Raw genomic sequence first — 19,752 nt, 5'->3', positions numbered from 1 at the left:
AATCAGTTCAATTAAATTCTTTCCCCTTAATTATAAACTTCATTTCTCTCTGTTCCTTCCTTTAAGTGCCCAGTCTTCAAAGTTCCATCTTATATTGCTTTTCTTCCAAATGCAAAGTTATGTGTGCTTACCCATGGGAAGGATTCTTATATTTAATGTGTTATTAAATACATCTAGTCCATTAGCTAAAATCAACACTTTAATTCAGTGTTGGTGAACCTTTTCGGCAATGAGTGCTGAAACGGGAGCATGTGGGGGCGCGCAGGGGAGCACCGTAAACCAGAAGAGCATCTCTCCGATGCATGTGTGGGAACGCCAAAAACCAAAAGAGCATGTGCATGTCAGGAAGCTGAACTTCCGGTTTACGATGTGCGCACATGTGCATTGGTCACCTCGTCTTCTGGCATCTGGCACTCCCACATGTGTGAAGACCACATGCGCACCAGAACCTGGAAGAGGAACGGGCAATGGCTGGCATGCCCGGAGAGATGGCTCTGTGTGCCATTTCTGGCATGTATGCCATAGGTTCGCCATCACGGCTCTAATCGCTCTTTTGCTGTTAATTGCCTTTACTTTGTCACCGCTAGTTAAGAAAGATATTGCTTCTAAGGCCAGTAATTTTCTGTGTAAAGAATAGGTACCAGGCACCATCTTGGGAATACTTTAGATCAGTAGTGTCAAACTTGTGGCCCATGGGCCGGATGCGTCATATGCCGGCCACACCACGCTCAGTTTAGCAAAGGCGGCAAAAGTCACAATACGTCACGTGATGCCACTGTGACAACACAAGTTTCACACCCCTGGTTTAGATCAACACTACTGATTTCTTATATATCATAAATGGGCAGACAAGCAGCTGTTTCCAGGCTAATTTCATATTATGCTTATTCAATTAATTCTTTTAATAAATCACATTAATTATTTAGTAATTTTCATGTATTTATATTTTATTATGGTGTTGCAAATCATCTGCAATCACTTAGGTGAGATGGAGTAGTAATGTAATAAATAATTATTATTCATTTCTATGCTTAGAAAGTATCCTAGGATATGCAGACAAGTAGGAGAGTGGTGCATTTCAGTGAGAAAATGAACATGCTGCAGCACACCAACATTTTATAAATTTGTTGTTTTAGGTTTTGAATAATATTTAATTATCAAGCAAGCACATCTAGAAATAGTACACTGAAAACAAGGACATTTTAACAAGTTTTTTATGCTGTGGTTATGAACAGGAAGAACAGCTAATTCCTGAATAACTACATTTAACTATCATAAATAAATAAATAAATTTTAAAGCAGTACATAAAACATGTGTCTAGCAGCAAACTCAGCAGGACAATCATTTACTTTCTGCCATGGTGTTATCTAAAAATCATTAGCGGAATTATGTTATTCCCAATCCATCATGTTCTTCTTAGTAAAGCTATTAAATCCATTCTGAAATATCCATTTAGAGTCCTCCTATAAATTGTATTACAAGAGGTAGCTGCCTGACCCAAATAAAAAGTTCAGGCAAATTCAAACAGATTGCATCAGATTTACAACCTCATTATGTGCTAGGGTTGAGAGTCTACTCGCTCTGCCATGTTACTCTTCTAAACAATGGTGGTAAGATGTAAGGAAGTTGACAACAAGAAGCAGGCCTGTTTCCACTGCTAGACCTTGATAGAGGCAAGGACAGCTCTCCTGTTCTTTCATGCAATTTGATCCAAAATACTTTGAAGACATTGCTTGATCTGTAGGACCTAGTGCAGGAGTGTCAAACTCACGTCATTATGGTGGCATCATGTGATATATCCCCCCTTTTCCCCCTTTGCTAAACCAGGTGTGGGCATAGTCAGCACATGGCACATCTGGCCCATGAGCTGGGAGTTTGACAGCCCTGATTTAGTCAGTCAAGTAGCCTATAATCGTCCCACATTTGACTTTTAGCTAAATGGGTGGGGGTGGGGGACAAAACTACCTTCTTTCCTTCATGTTTTGGGCATTAAAGACAATTTTAAAGATATGACCAAATGTCAACAGCAAACATTCCGTCTTGTAGACTGCCACCATTCTTCTCTTGAACCTCTATGGCAGGGACTCAAGGCCCGTGGGCCAAATCCGGCCTGCGGAGTGCTTAGATCTGGTCTGTGGGGCTACCCTGGAAACAGTGAAGGACTGACCCGCAGTGCCTCTGCCAGAAAAAAATGGAGGGGCTCTGTTTTCACTGCAACAGCCTCCTGCAGTCTTTTGCCAGCGGAAATAGAGCCCAGGAGACTCCCGGGCTCCATTTTCACTGGCAGAAGGTTTCAGGGTGACAAGCTGCCTATGCCCAGTCTGGACATGCCCACCCCAGCCACACCCATTTGGTGCCCCAAGGTCAAACACAACCCTGATGCAGCCCTCAATGAAATCAAGTTTGACACCCCTGCTCTATGGCATTATGTAGTATGCTGGTAATTTGAAGGCCATGCTAGATACATCTGCATATATCAGCGTTCCCCAACCTTTCTGGCTTTGTGGATGGGCGGGGTGGGGTGGGGTGGGGAGGGAATAGTGGGCGAGTGTGTGCACATACGTAAGCAGTGGGCACCCACCACACACACAAATGGAGCTCGTGCAAGTGGAGGTATGCTTCGGTGGCCCCCTGATAAACATCTTTTTATATCTTTACTTGATAGAGATATGTGAAAACACTTGACAGTAATGTGCATAAAAGAGGACACTAAAATCTGTCCTATTTTACACGAATCATATATTTACCTTAATACAAATATGCAGATTGTACTTTAAACAAAATAGTCTGTTTGTCAAAACATGTTATGGGCTGCACCTAGTAGAAGAATCTAAAATATATTAATGCTGGTGTATCACTGGGGGAGCGCTATAACAATAGAACTGTATATATATTGTTTTTTAAAAAAAGATCTATATTTGAATGTGACTTATCCTGAGCTCCTGAGCTCAGTTTCTAAAACTTTCAGTTTTAGAAGTTAGTTTAATAGCAACATACGAATCTGCCTGTTCTTCAATTTTTTCTCCCAAGGTATTTCTTGCAATTGCTTCCTAAATTGAGTAATATGTTACTCAACTACAACAAATGAGCTTTCTCAGCAGTGGTAGCTCCATTTTAGAACATTTTTTCTTCTCATTAAGATTTTACAATCTATTTCAACACCAGGAGGAGGGAAAAAAAACCCTTCATTTTTATTAACCCATAGAATCCTACTATACTCACTATAATCTATATAGTTTATTCTACATGACATATTTTTTTTATTTGATGTTTGTTATGCATGAAAATGTAGACAAAAATGGTTGAAAAATTAAATCAAACAAGTCTCTTTCAACTCCCAATGACTACCTTGTGGGCTGATTTTCAAATTTCTGTAAGAGCCTATAGCTCTGTTTTCCCTGGAGTCCTTTCTACACACAGTGTTGTGCAGGTTGTTGAAACTTGGCAGAAAAGAGAAGCCATGAAAAGAAGTGACACTCATTTTCTGGTTGTTGAGGTGGAGTGGCAGAAGTCAGCATTATTAAAATGTAGTGTCCAGTAGAGGCTGATCAGAAGTGCCACCATGGCAGGTTAAAGAAATGTCCTCTGCAGGGCAGATCAGCATGACCCATATCCTCCAGTCCCCCCCCCCCCGGCTCCCCACCCATCCTGATAAGCGGTACTTTAAAGTGCTAATAGTACATTTCTTGTGTCTTATTAAATTGCCCTTGGTCTATTGGTTAGATCTCTTTTGAAAAAAAGGGGGGGACTCAGATGCAGCCTTGAAAGTTAATATCCCAAGTATCCTTCAATAAATCCTTTTAATTCTTTTCTTGTCCCGCTTTTTGGGGACTAGAGCAAAGCAGCGTCTGTGCTTCTAGCACATTTTCTGGCCCTGGGGATGTGACCCTCTTCTGCTAAAGACTTATGTGCAGCCTCAAGAGCATCTAAAAAGTTGCTGCTGAACTGTAACAGAGGGGGAAATTATTAAATACATTAATTATATCAAGTGTATTATAATACTTTAATTTGTTTTAACGTGACTTCTGGGCAGGATTTGGTTGCGTAAGAGTACAGTGTGATAGTCCCTTGCTACTATACTCTATTTCATTTAGTAGATAAAATAGAAGCAGACTGGTGGAATGAGATAGACAGGCAACAGAGAAAGTGATATTCATTGTCTTGGCAGCTTCCCAAGCATTTGAGCTAGTACCTATAGTGTCGTTTGGCACCCATTCATTCATTTTTGAGATGGCTGTCTCAATCAGGCAGAGTTTGGAGATAAAGTTTGAGATACAGTAGGTTTGCACTGACTTATACACAGAATACTGAGAATTGAGTGTTTTAATACAGTATTTCTCAAACTTGCCAACTTTAAGATGCCAGAATTCTCTAGCCAGCATGAGAGTTGAATTCTGGAAACTGAAGTCCACATATCTTAAAGTTGCCAAGGTTGAGCAAACACTGAGATTACCGGGTTAGTAGGGCCAGTTCAGAAGTACACCTTTAGTTCAGGAGAGAGAAAGATAAGGCTTTCATCCACATACTCTTCTTGCCTAGTGCAGAGGTAGCCTGTTAACCATTTGTTGAGGGCATTGCCTCACAATAGAGACTCTATTGCAGTTCCAGTGTGTCCCTGAGGCAAACCAAAGCAGGATCCAAGTGAACCATCAGGAAAATGGCATTTTCTATTAGAAAACAGAACACAACCCCCAATATGAAGGTTCTGATTCACACGGAAGAAGGATTCTGAAGAAGGTTGATGATCTGCAGGACTCTAGTTGGCTCTCTGCAGAATCATCTCCACCCTTCAACATCTGAACATAGGACACTGTGCTTCTCTTGCCATTTCTCTTTGGGTGCTAGAGAGTACAGGACCTCTCCCCTCCCTTTTTTTAAAGGTTCATGTAGGGCAGTGATGGGTTCCGGATCCTGTTGCAACCGATGCGGTGCAACGGGGCCATGCCTCCACCACATGCACATGCGCAGCATGTGTGCAGCACGCTCATGTGTACTTACCATCCGCGATGTCTCTGCGATGCTCCAGCTGCTCAGCGGAGCATCGTACAGGCCCATGTGCAGAAGCCCCGATCGGCTCAAATACAGGTAAGGAGCAGGGACGGGTGGGCCCTCCAGAGCACTATACCAGAACAGTACCTGGTGCTCCAAGCAGGCACTGGTACACCCATACCAGGTATCCCTCCACTGATGTAGGAATAGCAAATTTATGGAATAACTTCCATAAACCACTTCCCCAATTATCAGTAACTTCTGCTGCTTGTTTTTTCACCTCCCCAGCAAATACAAAAGCTGGATAGAAAGGAAAAGGAAACATGCTGGAGAAAAGAAACCAGAGAGACAAGGAACCTTCATTCTCCTTGTTCCTCTTCCCTTCTCTGCATCTGCTCTTACCTCCCTACTTTCACCACAGCAGCTTCTAATACGGATGTCAAACTCAAGGCCCATGGGTTGGATGCAGCCCATGATGTGGTCGGATCCGGCCCATAGGGACATCCTCGTCTACCCAATGTGAAGAGAAAACATTGGGCCAGCATGGCTTCATGCCAGTCTACCCAGTATCAAGAGGAAAGATCAGGCCAATGTAGCTTCAGCCTGGTCTACTCAATATGAAGAGGAAAGATCAAGCCAGAGGAAACATGCTAGTAGTTTGGGGAGTGACATCAAGATGGCCACGCCCACCCAGATGGCCACACCCATCCAGTCAGCCATGCCCAGCTGGCCCCCCGAGGTCAACCACAGCTCTGATGCAGCCCTCAGTGAAAATGAGTTTGACACCCCTGCTCTAAAAGTAGAAAGAGGAAACAGAGAAATGATCTGCTTTGGGAGCTGCTAACAAACACAGAGAAAGAAAAGAGTTGAAGACTTATAGTATCTTTAGCCCAAAGGGAAATTCAAGATGGAAAGCCACATTCCACGTCATGAAGTTATGGGGGAGTTAAAGCTAGATATTAATATCCTTTGGAAACCATCAGATTTCTGGGCAGAGCAATTGGATGGATAATTTTTCCAAACTTAACCTTTTTGAAGAAATAGTTTTCCAATAATATCTTATTCATTGGACTTTCCCCGGTAGCTTGGATAGCAAAAAAAATAAAATAATAAAAATAAAAACCAATCAGAGGCATTCTTTCATGATGTCCTCTCCTGGAAGCCAGAGAAGCTGCAGAACACTGGGGAACTGAGTATTCGATGAATGGCAGGACACAAACAAGCAGTCCTTGGCCACCTTCGAATTGAATTCACTGCCAGAACACATTCTTTTTTAAAAAATATATTTTTATTATTTTTACATTTAAAACAATGCAATATCGCGGAGTCGGAGTGACCGTACATTCACATTATGTACAGCTAGTTTTAACCATTAACAATCAATCTACTTAATACATTGTCTGTCCTTCTGTTCAATCACAATATATACATTTGTTCCAGTCTTGTCATCTTGTCTTATACCAATCATAAAATCTGTTCCATACTTCAAAATATTCTGATTCCCCTTTATTTTTAAGTTCAAGAGTGAGCCTATCTGCTTCTGCACAGGCTAACACTTTTCTGATTATATCTAGCTCTGATGGTATATTTTCTTTTTTCCAATACTGTGCATAGGTTATGGCGCTGCAGTTAGTATATGTATAATTAAATAAAGTGTATCTTTCTTAAACCCCTCCGGTATTATGCCTAGGAGAAAAGTTTCTGGTTTAAACATAATTTGTTTTCCCACCATTTGCAGAACACATTCTATATGTGAAAATTTCATTGGATTTGTCTTCTTTTTTAAAAAGTGGAAGTTATTGTTTCTTTGAAGGGCAGAAAGTTTTAAAAGAATCAGCCTTGGAGAGCAATAACAAGACCCAGTTTCTGACAGAGACACACACCATAAAACCCCTGAAGTTCTTTTCTTGCACTAAAAATTCCATGTAACTAATTTACTCAAAACCCAGTACTTCAAAAAAAAAAAAGCCTCAGTGGATAATGTTCTCTTTGATAATTTCACCTTCAGTGTTTAGAAAACACAGACACAGGTGACTATTTTATCATTTTTTGCAGCATGGTGACACTTTTTTCTTGTGTTCAAACATGAACTCATAATTTCATTTTGGTAGGCTTCTAATTAAAAAAGGATTAAGCAAATGCCTCTTTTGCAGCTGACCAATTGGCGGCATTTGGGATTATAGTTATTTTTAACAGAGCCATTGAATCAAAAGAAACGAAACCTGTTTGGGTTTCTCTGGCAGTCTCTCATAAAGGATTATGTATTTTCTATGACCAATATTTCCATGCATCTTCAGGAGAATCATACAAGTATGAAATCTAGTATCTGTCAGATCTTTAATGTAGGAAAAAATGCCAATAAGTTTTCTTAGTCCTTAATGATGTATTAACTATATATATTAAAAACAAGCATGCAACTGCACCTGATTTACAATAGAAGTTCTGGCAATTCTGACTGAGGTCATTAAGCAAATCACCATGAAGTGTTGTTAAATGTCCTGTGACTGTCCTGCAACTTCCTACCAGAACTTTGCTTGTCAGAAGGTGGCTGTGAAGATCACAAATGGTGATCATATGGTTGCAAGAGCACTGTGATGGCTGCAACTTTAAGGATGGTTATAAGTTCATCTTGATTAGCATTGCTGTAACTTTAATTGGTCTCTGAATGAATGGTTGGCAAACAAGGACTATCTGTACTAATGGTACATCATACTGTCATTCAGGCTTTTTCCAAGGTGACCTCAAGAAGCTTCAGAAGATAGCAATAACAATAGCAATAGCGCTTAGAGTTACATACTGCTTCACAGTGCTTTACAGCCCTCTCTAAGTGGTTTACAGAGTCAGCATATTGCCCTCAATAATATGGGTCCTTATTTTACCCACCTCAGAAGGATGGAAGGCTGAGTCAATCTTGAGCCTGGTGAGAATTGAACTGCTAAATTGCAGGCAGCTGGCAGGCAGCAGTAGCAGCCTGCAGTACTGCATTCTAACCACAGCTCTTTAAGATAAGATAGTTATCAATCAGGAAATATAGTGGTCAGTTATAGCTCAGAATATCTGTGGTATAAATTCAGGGGGCACATTTCTTCTTATAGTAAAGGGGGAAATAATCTGTTTCATTTTATAATTCAGAAGCTGCAAAATTTGCTTTGGAGGCTGCTTTCCATCCTGCCACTGAGAGTGTCAGATTGCCATCCATCTGGTATTTCCCAAGTGACCCTCTGGAAGCTGAGAAGAAAAAAATTCTCCCTGAAATAGCTCAGATCGGGATAGCAGCACACAGCGTTCAGGAAGAAATGAGGCAAAGCTTCTCAGTTGTAGTCTTGGAGAAGGAGCATTGTTGGATAGGAGATAGCTTAATGCAGCAGAAAGAATGCATACTCAGAGAGAAACACTTAGAACAATGCTCCTCAAGCTCGGCAACTTTAAAAAGTGTGGATTTCAATTCCCAGAATTCTCTAACCAGTCTGATAATGATGTCCATACATTTAGAACTGGCAAGGTTGAGAAACACCGAATTAAGATGATAGCATTTTAAAGAAAATATTTTAGAGGTGGGTGCTCATGTGTATGAAAAAAACAACAACCTGAAAGATAAACATTATTTAATAAATAATGTAATAATAAGACAGTCTGATTGACTCAAGTTTATCAAAAGCTGTGTGCGTGCTATTGGAAAGTGAGTGAGCCAGCTACAGATATGAGGCCAGAGATGGTAGACAAAGAAAAACTGAGCTGAGAGAGGAAGGATGCTATGAAATGTTTGAGAATATCAATCTAGCTAATAGTATATGCAAGGTAAGTATTTTGCACAGAAATATGCAAAGTCTCTATCATGTTTTCCAGAAAATAAAACTGGGTCTTATATTAATTTGTGCTCCAAAAGATGCATTAGGACTTATTTTCCGATTAGGTCTTATTTGGGGGGAAATACGGCACTAAATGCATCCATCTGGCTGACAATCTTAACTGGAGCTTATTTTGGGGTTAGGGCTTATATTACGAGCATTGTGAAAAATCATGCTAGGACTTATTTTCCGGTTAGGTATTATTTTTTGGAAAACAAGGTATTGCTACATCAATTATCCCTATGTGGAGAAACATAGAAAGCCAGTGCAATGCCATTAACTATTGCTGTTTCACTGAGAGCCAGTTTGGTGTAGTGGTTAAGGTACCAGCTAGAGACCAGAAGTTCTAGTCCCACTTAGGGCAGAAGCCAGCTGACTGATCTTGCGCCAATCACTCTCTCTCAGCCCTAGGAAGAAGAGGGCAACAACAAACCAGTTTCAAAGAAATTCCAAGAAAACAATAATGCAGGTGCACACAGATTCAAGCGCGCATGTGCGCGCGCACATACACACACACACACACACACACACTAAGCAAAAGGTTTCAACTTATTGGTGTTTTAAGAAGGGGCATGCCCAAAAAGCAGACAAATAGGGTTGCTGTGAGGCACCACACCAAGTGTTTCCTTGCAAGAGAGAGTTTGGGCTACAGTGGTCTGAATGGTAGAACCCGCAGAGGCATTCCTTAACTTTTATTTAAATTGCAGGGATTTGTGAAATTTGTAATTTCATTGCACAGACATGAGCACCACCAGTCGTTATGATGAAGACTTAGATTTCCTATTGTAAACACTAATTTAGGCATGAAGACTTATGAAAGAGCAAATACTGATTGCTGTAGCCCAAACCTTTGATTCTGAAGAACTACTTTAGAACCTGTGAGCTTTAATGGGAGTAACCATAAAAATCATGACTTATCAAATAAACTATTCACAGTTTCCTCATGATAAAAGAATAAAGCTAACTAGATGATGCCTCCCCTTCTCCAGAAATTTCACTTCTCATTTATCTATAGTGATTCTAGATGACAGCCACTTTTTCTTGCTGCAGGTTGAATTGCTACTTTTAAGAAATGACAGTGTTGATTTTTATTCATTTGTTTATTTTCTATAAACTTTGGTTTTTAATTGCCTTTTACATTCCTTTACCAGGTAAAGGGGATGTTTTTGGTGACATCTTCTGGAAAGAGACCACTCTGGCTCATGCGTGTGCCAACGTACGGGCCCTAACCTATTGCGATTTGCACATTATCAAACGGGAAGCTTTGCTGAAAGTTCTGGACTTTTATACAGCTTTTGCAAACTCTTTCTCAAGGAACCTCACTCTAACCTGCAATCTAAGGAAACGGGTAAGATCTCTTTAATCGAATTTTACATGGAAGGTTTTTTGTACAGTAGTGATCTAATTTTCAAGTCAGAAGCTTCTCTCCTAGGGACTAGTTTGTCAGCTATGTATTTAGCTCAAAAGTACAGTAAAAGCTTTTTCATGAATGTTGAGAATGTTGAGACTAAACCAGAGAAAATTAATGATAAAGAGGTAGTGAAACTGCAGGAGAAGGAAAGGCATTGTATAATGCACTGATTTAGATTTGCAGGTCAGAAAGTTCACATCCTTCCTGAAGGAATATGAAATGTTGAAGAAGCATCTGTGGGGGTTGCTTCATGTCCTTTGTTAGTTACAAGGAGACTGAGTAGGTAGAAAGGCCTGTGCTTATAACTGGATGAACTATGCTATTACTAGAAAATTTCTGGGCAAGCAAATACAAGAATGGAGTAAGCAGAAGATTCTGGAATGTTTTAGAGTGAGTGGTCTATAACAATATAACAACGCAAGAAGGAAAGAGAGAAAATGTAGGAAATCTGGAGAAAGAAGATGCAGGGAGAACATCAGGTTGGAATTAAAATGTTGTCTCATTTAATTCATCTTCCTCTTCTGTTAGATTCGGGCAATGAGAGAACAGACTCCAGACGATAGTGACAACAACAGCTCTTTATTTAGTAGTAGTAGTGATCCAGCTTGCTTTGGGGTCGAGTAGCTTCCCTTTTATAGGGATCTGGTAGACCTCCCGTCCAATCAGAACACCCCCTAGTTCCCGCCCTAGTGGCGGACCTGAGTGGAGACTTACAGCGGTTTATGCTAATATCTAACATCTTCTTCCTCCCTTCATGCATACTTATTCAGTTCCCTGAATTAGTGTAACATATTTTTAATCAAATGTGACTGCAAACTAAATCAAACTGAATTTTTTGGCATGGCTTCTGTTTTTTTTTTTTAATTGTACATTTAGTTCACTCAAAGGGTAAGCTTCCTCCATCTCATCTTAAAGAACTCAAGTGTTACTGGTATAAGCAATAAAAATTGTGCTCTTAAGAGTAACTATGAGTAGATATGGCAAAAATAATAAAATAGCAACTGCAAAAAATATCTTCATACTTTATCAAGCAACAGATCTCTCTATCAGTTGGAAATAATGTTCTATCCATGAATTATCTATTAAAAATATTTATTAAGGTTGCTTGGGGAGACGTCTTAGCTTTATGTCACTGAAGAAAAAAAATGTTCTCTTTTTTATGTTGGTGTTTCAAAAACAGAGTAATAATTGCCATATAAAAATTGTCTGCATGAGCAATTCTCATAAGACCGATGAACAGATTTATGGAGCATTGATGCCAACAGTTTACTGCTAGAATAGATTTATTTATTTATTTTCTATAACCCTATTTTATCATGGGATTAGACATTTGTAGGCACAAAAGATCTCCACTTATGAAAATTTGTAAGCAAATCCACATAGTAAAGCATGTGTGGCTGTTGTATGGTCTCAGAAGACCATCTCTATTTCAGCATATGGAACACTACGAGCGATATGAAGATGTCCAGTAGCATGCATGTATCATCCATTATTCCATATGCAATTTAAAACTGAAATCTGATGCATACTTATCCTCATGCTAGGAATGTATTTTTCACTATATAAATATATGAATTGTAAATTCCGCCAGTTTGGTAGAACACAAATTGCTCTGAAACTTGGGTTTATTCATGGCCTTCTGGCTGCTAAGTATATGTTCTGCAAGTTCTGGTTAACAATAGAAACTCCAGAGAGAGTATAGCCTTGGTTTTCAGTTTTTCTTTGTCTTTAAAGAAAAAGACCAAAAACATTACCTTTTGTAAAGAAAAAAATCAAGTTTCAGATTCCAAAGTTGTAAATGGATTAGTTAATGAAGATGAACTTCATAGAACTTTGTGTCGGCCACTGTTTTATTTTCTGATCAACATTTAAAGTACTTTTCACTGTTTCTATTGATTTCCCCAAATTTGCTGAAAAGGGCTTCTCTAATCTTTGAAAAATATGGCCTGTTCCTTTCAAACAAACAGTTCATTGCAGATGTTGTATTTTTGGAAAAATTGTATAGTCAGAACTGAGAACAGGTAGTAGACTAATCAAACATTCCTGCCATCTTTTAGCTCTGAACACCATTTGTGTTTTGCTTTTCTATTTTATTCCAATTTTAAAGATCCTGAATGCATTTTTAAAATGTTTGGTTCCTTTGAAGACTTTTTTTTTTTTTAATGAAAATGGGTTTCTGTTCATATGGCAGGAAAATTTTCTCTGCTGCTCTAGTTTTACAGCAAGACTGTTTTTGATCAGTGGTATATTCTTGCTGAAGAATGTAGTGAGTACCAGTGGCGTCATTCTATCAATTGAAAATACCTTATTTTTATTCTTGTTCAAGTCACAATTAATACATGGATGCTGCTTGCATGGGCTGCTGTCCAAATATTTTCTCACTCCACTGTGATTTCATTGCCCTGGAAATTGTTCATATTTTTGTTTCCCCATAAGTATAGCAGTAGAACTAGCAGAATATATATATATATATGAGTATACTCTATCTAGCATTATTTAAATAATAATAAAGGAACCTGTAGCCTTTGGACTTCCTACCAACCTTTCCACCATGTCCATTGATGACGGATCTTGGGGCTTAGAATATAGCACTTCTAAAAGAAAAGAAATTTCATTTATTTTCATCTCTGTTCCATTAGATATAGCCAAATAATTTCATTTCAGAAGGCTTTAGTTAGATTTGAAAACAAGAAATCACAACCTGCATCCCAGCAAAATAAATATAGCTCCTCTTTATATACTTTATGATCTTGCCATTTACTATACACCAAAACAAAGACACAAGAAAATTACTTTTCTGGAAGAATTCTTAATGTGAAGAAAGGGACAATCTGTTAAGTGATTAATAGGCATTTTCTCATATTTCTTTCATTTCTGCTTCCTTCTTAAGGGAAAATTATAGTGAGGGTGCCTGTTTGGATGGATATGATCTTCAGCATTTATAGAGACTTTCTCTTGCAGGAAGTCGGCTGTTATAAGCAATTGTTTGACTGTTTGACAAGGTCAAACCTATCATGTGTAGGTGATTTATGGATGGGAAATTCTGGAAAAAGTTACTGGAGCATCACTACTGATATTAGGATTGCACTGGAAATTCCTTTCTAATACTCCAAGGCTGCAAACTCATGGTCATTATACTATATCAAATACTAAACAAGATGTATGGTCAAGAGTTATTAGAAGCTTAAAAAGATTCCAAACTGCCATGATAGACTCTTTTTCTTCTCTTATTTTCTCCATTAATTTTCTCCACCCCAGAATGTGTCTTTTTCAAGGAAGTAATAAACTGTTGATGCAATCTAGCTAAATTATGAAGGAGTTATACATGACAAAAATCAGTATTGTTTCATTTTTCCCATCACAAGCCCTTGCAGCATTCTTTATAAATTCCCACTGTCTTTATTATACATTCCTTTTTGGGTTGTCTTTTGGGGTATTTTGGTTATTTCTAAATACCTTCTCTGCTGTTTAATTTGGCCCTCACAATTAACCTTTGCAAAGCAAAGGAGGGAAAAGAGTGTTTGCTACTAAAATAATCAGGTTGGGAATTGTTATATATTTATTGAACTGATTTGATGTTTTTTTCATGATGCCCAACTTTAACTAAATTATTCACAGAGAAACTTTTCAGGGCATACTGCTAAAAGAGGTCTTTTGTATGAGGAAAAAAACCTTTTCTATATCAACACTATATAATTTAGAGCTTTTGAGAGTTGAAGTTGAAGTTGAAAGATCCAATGTTTTTCACTGATTAAGAAGAGGAAACTAATTTTATTACAAAAGTATATTTTGGAGGGGGAAGGTTAAGGAACTGACATTTGACATTATTTTGTTACTCAGGTGTTAAGTGATAAGGAACATGGGAGTGCCAGAGAAAAAGTCCTCTAGGGAACCCTTTTATTCCAGAGGAACAACTAGGTATAAATGGTTGATAGAGAATATGTTCCATTTGGAAGATAACTATACTGATAATGTGCAAGTATGTATGTATGTATGTACGGTATGTATGTATGTATGTATGTATGTATGTATGTATGTATGTACGGTATGTATGTATGAGTGTACGTATCAGAGGTGATATTCAGCAGGTTCTGACCAGTTCTGGAGAATTGGTAGCAGAAATTTTGAGTAGTTTGGAGAACCAGTAAATACCACTTCTGACTCGCCCCGCCCCCATCTATTCTCTGCCCCTGAGTCCCAGTTGATTGGGAGGGAATGGGGATTTTGCAGTATCCTTCCCCTGCTACACCCACCAAGCCAAGCCATGCCGACAGAACTGGTAGTAAAAAAAATTTGAATCCCAGCACTGGTATGTATGCATGTATGTATGTACACAAACACACATCTATGTATAATGTACAAAAATGTATACAATACCTGATAGGAAAATATACCATTCATACCATTAAGTATATTGCAAAAAAAAATGCAAATGCTTAAGCCATTGCACTATGCTTGCACACTATGAAAACATGCATGTAAAATGTATATATTAGGAAAAGTATACAGGAAAAAGTAATACATACTTAGTAAAAAGTAAGACCACACCTAGAACACTGCATCCAGTTTTGGTCCTCACATTATAAAAAAAATGTTGAGGCTCTAGAAAAAGTGCAAAGAAGAGCAACCAGGATGAGTAGGGGACTGAAGACTAAAACATATGATGAACCGTTGCAGGAACTGGGCATGGCTAGTCTAGTGAAGAGAAGGACCAGGGGAGACATGGTAGCAGCCTTCCACTATTAGCAAAGTAGAAAGGGGTTGCCATTCCTTTGTTCAAGCAGCAAGCTTCACAATTTTTTTATCAATCTCTTAAAGAAGAAGTGAAGAATTCTATCTGCCCTCTATCAAGTTTCTCTTCCTATATTTTGTTGCAATTTTTCCAGCTTATTGCTGCACACAAAACTAGTACAATACAGAAAACAAAATTGCATTTTTGTATCCCTTCTTATTAAATTTGATGCAGGAGAATTGACATCATATTTCTTAGGTCGTTACCTTCTTGTATTACACAGTCCTCTCTGCTTTTCAGTATTTCACAGCCACATTGACTTCTATTCATCTTCAAAGTAGGACTCCTCCCATTTGACTACTTTATGTTCAGAAGGGTGAAGGCCAAAGTATTTCTAGTGGAAATACCTCAAGGTGATAGAAATACATCTATCAGAAATTCAACAACCTCAGCAGTAACATTGTCCCTCATTAATAGTTAAATAAGTTGAACAAAAACACCAGGAGAAAGTAAACAAGAAATTTGCAAGTACCATGAGAATACAATTTATTAAAATGTTTTTTTTTAAATCAGGAATAAAACTCATTTCAGAAATTGTGAGGCAGCTTTTCTAAGAGGAGTTTTAAAAATGCAGTGCTCAGCTCCTCTTCTCAGAGCATCCTTGGTATAAAAAGCAAAAATTATTTGTCAGATGCTTCTCTCCATTCTCATTTTAGCCCAGTTGCAGAGAAAGAGATGCTGGAGGAAGGATTTCAAGGATCTGATCAAGAGGCCCAGTGATCCTAAGTTTCTTTTTGAGTATTCTTTGCATTCTTAGATAGACAGAAAGCTGACATTATTGTCTGATCAGATGGCTATTGCAAACTTATCTCAAAGAGATCCAATCCACATGGAACTGATCCAGATTTGGAAATCACATTTCGAGAACATGGTTTTTCACCAATGTGCTGAAATTTCCACAGATAACCCTTCTAAGCAGATACAGATATAGCAAAGCACTTCTGCTACTTTTACTGGCATTTGAAAAAGACTCATTAATTATTCACAATTCTTCCTTCAATTGAGGTTAGACTTACTTATGATTTTTCTGAAATGTTTTCAGAATTGATTCATACAAGATAACATAAGATCCATCTCTTAGACCTCTAGCCTTAACCAACTTTGTGAGAGATTTCCAATGTAAATTCCACACTGAAGAAACTAGTCATTCCCGGTGCTGAGTAAAGGAATAGAATTAATTTCAATAATTGATACCAACTTAAATATAAAGCATTAAGCTAAAACAAATCAGTAAAACTCAGCTCTTGATTTACTAAAAGGCTTCCATTTGATTAAATTTTGTGCTTATAGACTCTCTTTACAGGGACCATTAAAATGAAGCAATAAATCAAAGGGGGAAAAATTATCTACTAGACAATAATAATTGTGTTCAGGCAGCTGAATTCTGTAATATATGTAGGGGAAGCTCAGGGTCAGATTATGATATAAGAGCAACTAATGAAGGAATTTGGCTAATTTGGCAGTAATTTGGTCTTTGCTGAACTTTAAAGGGGTTCTTTGCTTTGATGCTGATTGAACTGAAACAGGACTTTGATCCTGCTTCGTGAAGAAATACCTCACCCACCCTCTTCTAAAGAGAAAAATCTGCACTGCTTAACTTCATATTGCTCCAACTATGTTCTTCAAAACTTTCTGAGACCTGAATAGGCTTCTGAAGTCAATGGAAGGACCAAGGAGGGACTTCCGGGGTGACGTCACGTTGGTACAGTTACAGGAGAATGAGACTCGGTTCTTCCTGTCTGAATTTTCCTGTCTGGAGGCTGGCAATGGCAAAGCTGGGCCTTGGAGGGGCAGCGATAGAGAGGGAAAAATCCAGGGATGATGGGGGAGAAGAGTGGAAGGGTGGAATCCCTGAAATCAGCATGGAAGAGACCAGCTGTCATGGCTTGGTCTGGATGCATGACGCCTGATTGATGATGGAGGAAGCAAAAAGGACTTTGATCCTGCTTTGTGAAGAAATATCTCACCCACCCTCTTCTAAAAAGAAAAATATGCACTGCTTAACTTCATATTGTTCCAACTATGTCCTTCAGAACTTTATGAGACTTAAATAGGCTTCTGAAGACAATGAAAGGACCAAGGAGGCTCCCAAACTGACACAACGTGCTTTAAATAGGTGAAACTGATAACCACTCGTCTCAAGCATCTCTTCTCCATTATGAAGCATCCTTGTGAAGCTGTAAATCATCGTAATAATTGTACAGTGATAAAAGAAGCTGAGATATACTAGGTGCCTTTTTTGGTAAAAAAAATAGATATAATTTTCCATTTTCACCAACAATAACAAGAATTGCATGATTTAAAAAAAGGAAGTTCAACTAAATAAAATTTTAAAAAGAGTGTTGACTAGATTCATTGTGGTTATTTCTCTAACAAATTGTGCTTAGGATAATGCAAGATTTTAGGGGCATCTATCAATTAAAGGCATGGAATGAGTATTTCTAAAATTGCCCGTAAAAGTTAAAGTTGTATAGCTACTGGTCTGGGCACCATAGCTTAAGAGCATTCTTCTAAATCATTCTAACAACGCAAATATTTACATTGGTGGGAGGTTTCACCATCAGTCTCTGTAGCCTAGGGATGCAACATGCTTTTCAATCAGCACAGTAGTTCCAGGTTATTTATTTATTTATTTTTATTAATCAAATTATATAGTCACCCATCTCACCAAAGGCAAAGGCAAAATTATGGGTGTGCATAGTAACATAAATAGGTACAGACTGCTATTAATGTTAACCCTTTTGGGAGAGGGGGCGGTCTAGAAGTGCAAAGAAATAAATAAACTGTTAGCAGCACTGAAATAAATCTGGGATCGATGCATTGAAAATAATAATATAAAAACATTGTCATTTTGCCTCTGTAAAGTTTTCATTTTTGTTATCTCCTTCCCCATAAAAAATATTTTCCCTTTCTTCATCCAACTCACAATCACAGAACAATTTCAGATGAAAAGTTCATGACTACTAGTTTTCTATTCCAATTTAGAGAAGAAATTTCAGGGTATGATAATCAGGTTGCATTTGGGATAAACAAAACAAACTGCCATCATGTATATTGCCAAAGTTAGTGAATAAAAGACTCGGTAACATTATGACCTTAGTAGCAAGAAAGGCTAAACCCTTACATTGGGAACAACTTTCAAACAATAGGCTTCTTAAAATGTGAGCATTCATCAGAGATAATGTTGAATATAATCCAAATGTCAGCTGCAAAGTACTGTAAGAAACAATGGCTTTGAAAAACAATATTTTTTTTTTACCACAGTATAATTGGATCCTAAGGGAAACATTTTGTGCATCAACTTTGCTGGGAAAAATAGATGGGGAAAGAAAAGGGAGAATTTTGAGTATAATAAGTTTAAACTCATCTTCAAAAATTGGCTAGTTTCCAAGGCAAGAAGCATTAATACTGTGACAAAAGGCATAGAAAGAAGACTTCACACTCTGTAAAAAGTCAGATTTCCCCCCCTATTGTACATTTGTGTTTCTCTATCTTATAGGTTGGGTATGAAATTAACCATGGTGTTAATCCATCAGCATGCTTTCATGCCTTGAAAATTAGGTAGGTCTTGAAAACTCATTCTTCTTGTCCAGTGAGAGTGGATATGGCTGCTTCTTGATCCCATTCATGTTTCCAAGGGATCCAGATCAGGGGAATAAATACTAACATTGTATTACAGACGTAAAAAAAATCTTTGGTGGCTGAAGTTATGTTTGGACCTTTGAAAACAAATGGTGAGAAGGCAAAGCTGCTTGGAGTCATTGAAAGCCTTGAGACCAACATCTGGAGAACTTCAGAAATAATTTCCAAACAAAAAGATAAAATGACTTTGGATCAGTTGAATTTGCACCCTTCTGGATGGTAGCAAAGTCTACGGAAGTCTATCTTACTATGTTGAACACAGAGAGCTGGCCTTCTCTCTTTAATTGAGCAGGGCAGTGCCGTCTTATTGTGTTCTGATGTGTACAAATGCACAGTTGTGGCATGACCAAACAAGGGGTGGAATAAGCAAGTTTATTACAACTCTAGAGGAAAAAAATGTCCCAGATTTTTTCCATATACAATTCGTTTTAATGATCCATGGAGGAATATGTTGCAAGAATCAATTTTTTGCCTACAAAAATGGTAACATGAAAGACTGCAGATGTTTAATAAAATGTTCAGATTTGGAAGGTTGCCTGATTGTGCTGTCATCCATTTTCATTGTATAACCAAGAGCAAGTCTCTTATCTACCCAAGTTGCTGTATAATTTAATACGACTTATCTAATGGCAAAAATATGGTGTATCAAACAAGGAGGATTGCACTCAATTTATCTGAGGGAACAATTGGAACATATAATGGAATAGTTTGCTTTAGAGACCAAATTGAAAAGCAAAGCAATTTGAAACAGAGTTTAATAGGAACAAAAAATGTAACACTTTAGTTCTTCCATTATAGTTTTTTTACTTAATGGGATGAGAAATAGGTAAAACAAAGCAGAAGGAACTTAGAATATAGCATGCCAGAGGCCTTTCAATTATTTGCATCTCCTCATTCTGATCGCCAAATAATTTCCATTTAGTGATTTTAGAAATAGGTGGTTGGCAATACCATATAGACATAGGGCCAAATGTTGTAACTGGAAGATAAAATATAGTCAGAGGAGAAGGACATTCTCTCTTGGGGGATGGTTGGGGGAGAGATTGCTGTGATTGGCATTGTTGCTATG

At 38.1% G+C, this 19,752-nt stretch overlaps 1 protein-coding gene across 1 annotated transcript in view; it reads left to right on the top strand.

Moving 5' to 3' along the window:
- The window catches only part of KCNH5 (potassium voltage-gated channel subfamily H member 5), a 253,979-nt gene that overhangs the window by 218,182 nt on the left and 16,045 nt on the right, over positions 1–19,752 (top strand). The window contains exon 10 of the mRNA XM_081935609.1: positions 9,990–10,186. Coding sequence (XP_081791735.1) covers positions 9,990–10,186 — 197 coding nt within the window. The remainder of the gene's footprint in view (positions 1–9,989; positions 10,187–19,752) is intronic.

This window comes from Natrix helvetica, assembly GCF_964273705.1.
Source record: "Natrix helvetica genome assembly, chromosome: 1".
NCBI lineage: Eukaryota > Metazoa > Chordata > Lepidosauria > Squamata > Natricidae > Natrix > Natrix helvetica.
Note: the sequence above shows the minus strand (reverse complement) of the source record. Positions and strands in the feature narration are given on the sequence as shown.